Source organism: Phaethon aethereus (genome assembly GCF_964289735.1).
Source record: "Phaethon aethereus genome assembly, chromosome: 25".
NCBI classification, from domain to species: Eukaryota; Metazoa; Chordata; class Aves; order Phaethontiformes; family Phaethontidae; genus Phaethon; species Phaethon aethereus.
This window is the reverse complement of record NC_138601.1, coordinates 6,355,266-6,357,778: the sequence shown is the minus strand read 5'-3', so window position 1 is coordinate 6,357,778 and position 2,513 is coordinate 6,355,266. Positions and strand designations below refer to the sequence as shown.

At 49.1% G+C, this 2,513-nt stretch overlaps 1 protein-coding gene across 1 annotated transcript; it reads left to right on the top strand.

Moving 5' to 3' along the window:
• Positions 1-440: 440 nt before the first annotated feature.
• CCR7 (C-C motif chemokine receptor 7) lies at positions 441-1,460 on the top strand (the record flags this gene model as incomplete). The annotated part of the gene is made up of 1 exon (XM_082010494.1): positions 441-1,460. Exon 1 carries the CDS (start codon positions 456-458, stop codon positions 1,458-1,460), a length of 1,005 nt encoding a protein of 334 aa, XP_081866620.1. The 5' UTR covers positions 441-455.
• Positions 1,461-2,513: the final 1,053 nt, after the last annotated feature.

Below are 2,513 nucleotides of genomic sequence, written 5' to 3'. Positions count from 1 at the left end.
CTGAAGGATGTATTATTTTTCCTGTTTTATCTGACAGCTGACTCTGTACATACAGCTGTATGTGGGTGCGGAAACATTCTGGAGAGCAGCCACGCGTTTGAGAGTTTGCAGGTGTTACTTTGGCTGAGCGCTAACCATTTCTTGTGGCGTTCCCACTCTGAGCCCCAAAAAAACCCCAAGCCCCACATACCTATGGGAAACGTTCTCAGCCACGAGACCTTGCCAACTCTGTTCATGATGTTGGCATGAGCCAACACTTGGGAACTCCCCAGGACTTCTCTGCGGCTGGGTACTCTTGCCTGCTTCACAGGCCGGCACCAGGCTCGCTCCCCAACGCAGCCACGGAGGGGCACGGTACCTGTCCCCAAACATGCCTCTTTTCTTCCCTGTTCTAGTTATGCGCTGGGAACAATGTCACCGATTACTATGACTCCAACACCACCATCGACTACACCATGTTCGAGATCCTGTGTGAGAAGGAGGAAGTCCGTAACTTCCGCGCTGCCTTCCTCCCAGCCATGTACTCCCTCATCTGCTTCACGGGGCTGCTGGGGAACGGGCTGGTGATGCTCACCTACATCTACTTCAAGAGGCTCAAGACCATGACAGACATCTATTTGCTGAACCTGGCTCTGGCAGACATCCTCTTCCTGCTGACCCTCCCCTTCTGGGCCACAAGTGCAGCCATGCACTGGCGTTTTGGGGAGTTTGCCTGCAAAGCCGTCTATTGCATCTGCAAAATGAGTTTCTTCAGTGGGATGCTACTCCTCCTGTCCATCAGCATCGACAGGTACTTTGCCATCGTTCAGGCTGCCTCAGCCCACCGCTTCCGTCCCCGGATGATATTCATTAGCAAGGTCACATGCATCCTCATTTGGCTCCTGGCCTTCATCCTCTCAATCCCTGAGCTGGTTCACAGTGGTGTAAATAACCCAGACAGCCATCCCCGTTGTTCCATCATCGCTAATGACTTGCAGACCTTCAACACTGGCATCAAAGTGTCCCAAATGGTTTTTGGCTTCTTATTTCCCCTACTGGTCATGTCTGTCTGCTACCTCATCATCATCAAAACTTTACTCCAGGCCCGAAACTTTGAGAAGAATAAAGCCATCAAGGTCATAATTGCTGTGGTAATTGTCTTCGTTGTCTTCCAGCTGCCCTACAACAGCGTCATGCTGGCCAAGACCATCTCAGCCTTCAACCACACCACCTCGTGTGAGGAGAGCAAGAAGCTTGACGTGGCGGACGACGTGACCTACACACTGGCCTGCTTCCGATGCTGCCTCAATCCTTTCCTCTATGCCTTCATTGGCGTCAAATTCCGCAACGACCTCTTCAAGCTTCTGAAGGAGCTGGGCTGCCTGAGCCAGGAGCGTCTCTGGCAGCTCTCCACCTGCCGCGAGAGCAAGAGGTTCTCCTTTGCCATGGAGACAGAGACAACCACCACCTTCTCCCCATGAGCCAAGCTCGAGGCAGGCTTTCACCAACCTGGAATAGTTTTGTACACTTCCTCTATTCTGAACGACCGGTAGAGCAAGACCTGCCACTACTGTAGGCAAGGCAGCTGTAAGAGGAAAACCCAGGAGCCTCCCCATATTTCAGGCAACGAGCACCGCTAGCCAGTACTCCCATGGATGGAGAGACTTCAGTAAACCTGTGACTAATAGCAAAGCAAGGGAGAGGGAGCCTGGTGTGTCTAGAATATATCATGTCATTTCACTTTTAGTCCTTCCTAGTCAAAATTGAGAAATGCTCAAAATAGAACATTTTCCCTGAAAAGCAACAAATACCAAGAGAAACAGACATTTGTGCAACAGAATTGCTTGTTTTAGAGCTGAACTGTTGCTTTTAACAAGACTGCCTATTGCTCTTCCATACCCACAAAAATGATGCCCATTGCACTGATTCAGTCTTCAAGACAAAACAGCACCAGCAGCCTCAGGCTCCAAGCTTAATCCAATATGCAATATAAACTGTGAAGTATCCTAGCACACAACTCTCTGCCCTGCCTTCCCCCGTGAAAAGTGAGAAATTTCCGTAACTAATGCTAAATCTATACGAGACACATAATTTCAATAACTTTGTGTATTATTGTGGCGACTGTCACGTTCGTCAGGAAAAGTACAAATCCCACTTCACTTCCGCCTTTATCTGGTGTTTCACCTATAACGAAGGCGCATCCTAAGGAGCACAAGTTATTCAACCCCAACATCGACTTGCATTCTTTAGAAATGCTGCTCCACTCTGGAAATAAAGGCTCCTTTAGCTTCTGAAAGGTCACCTGCCTGCACAAGGCTGATGCCAGGGTAGCTAGCACAGTTTCAAGCCAAACCTTTTGCACAAAGACAAATGAGTTACAAGCTCCAAATAACCAATGTCTTCCCAATCGCCAAGCATACAAACTTGAACTAAGAAACAGACATTTCTGCACCAATCCAACCAGGTGCCTAAAGTACATTTTTATCGCTCAGCCATCCAGCCTGTCCCAATGTCATCCTTACTCCTGACGTGCT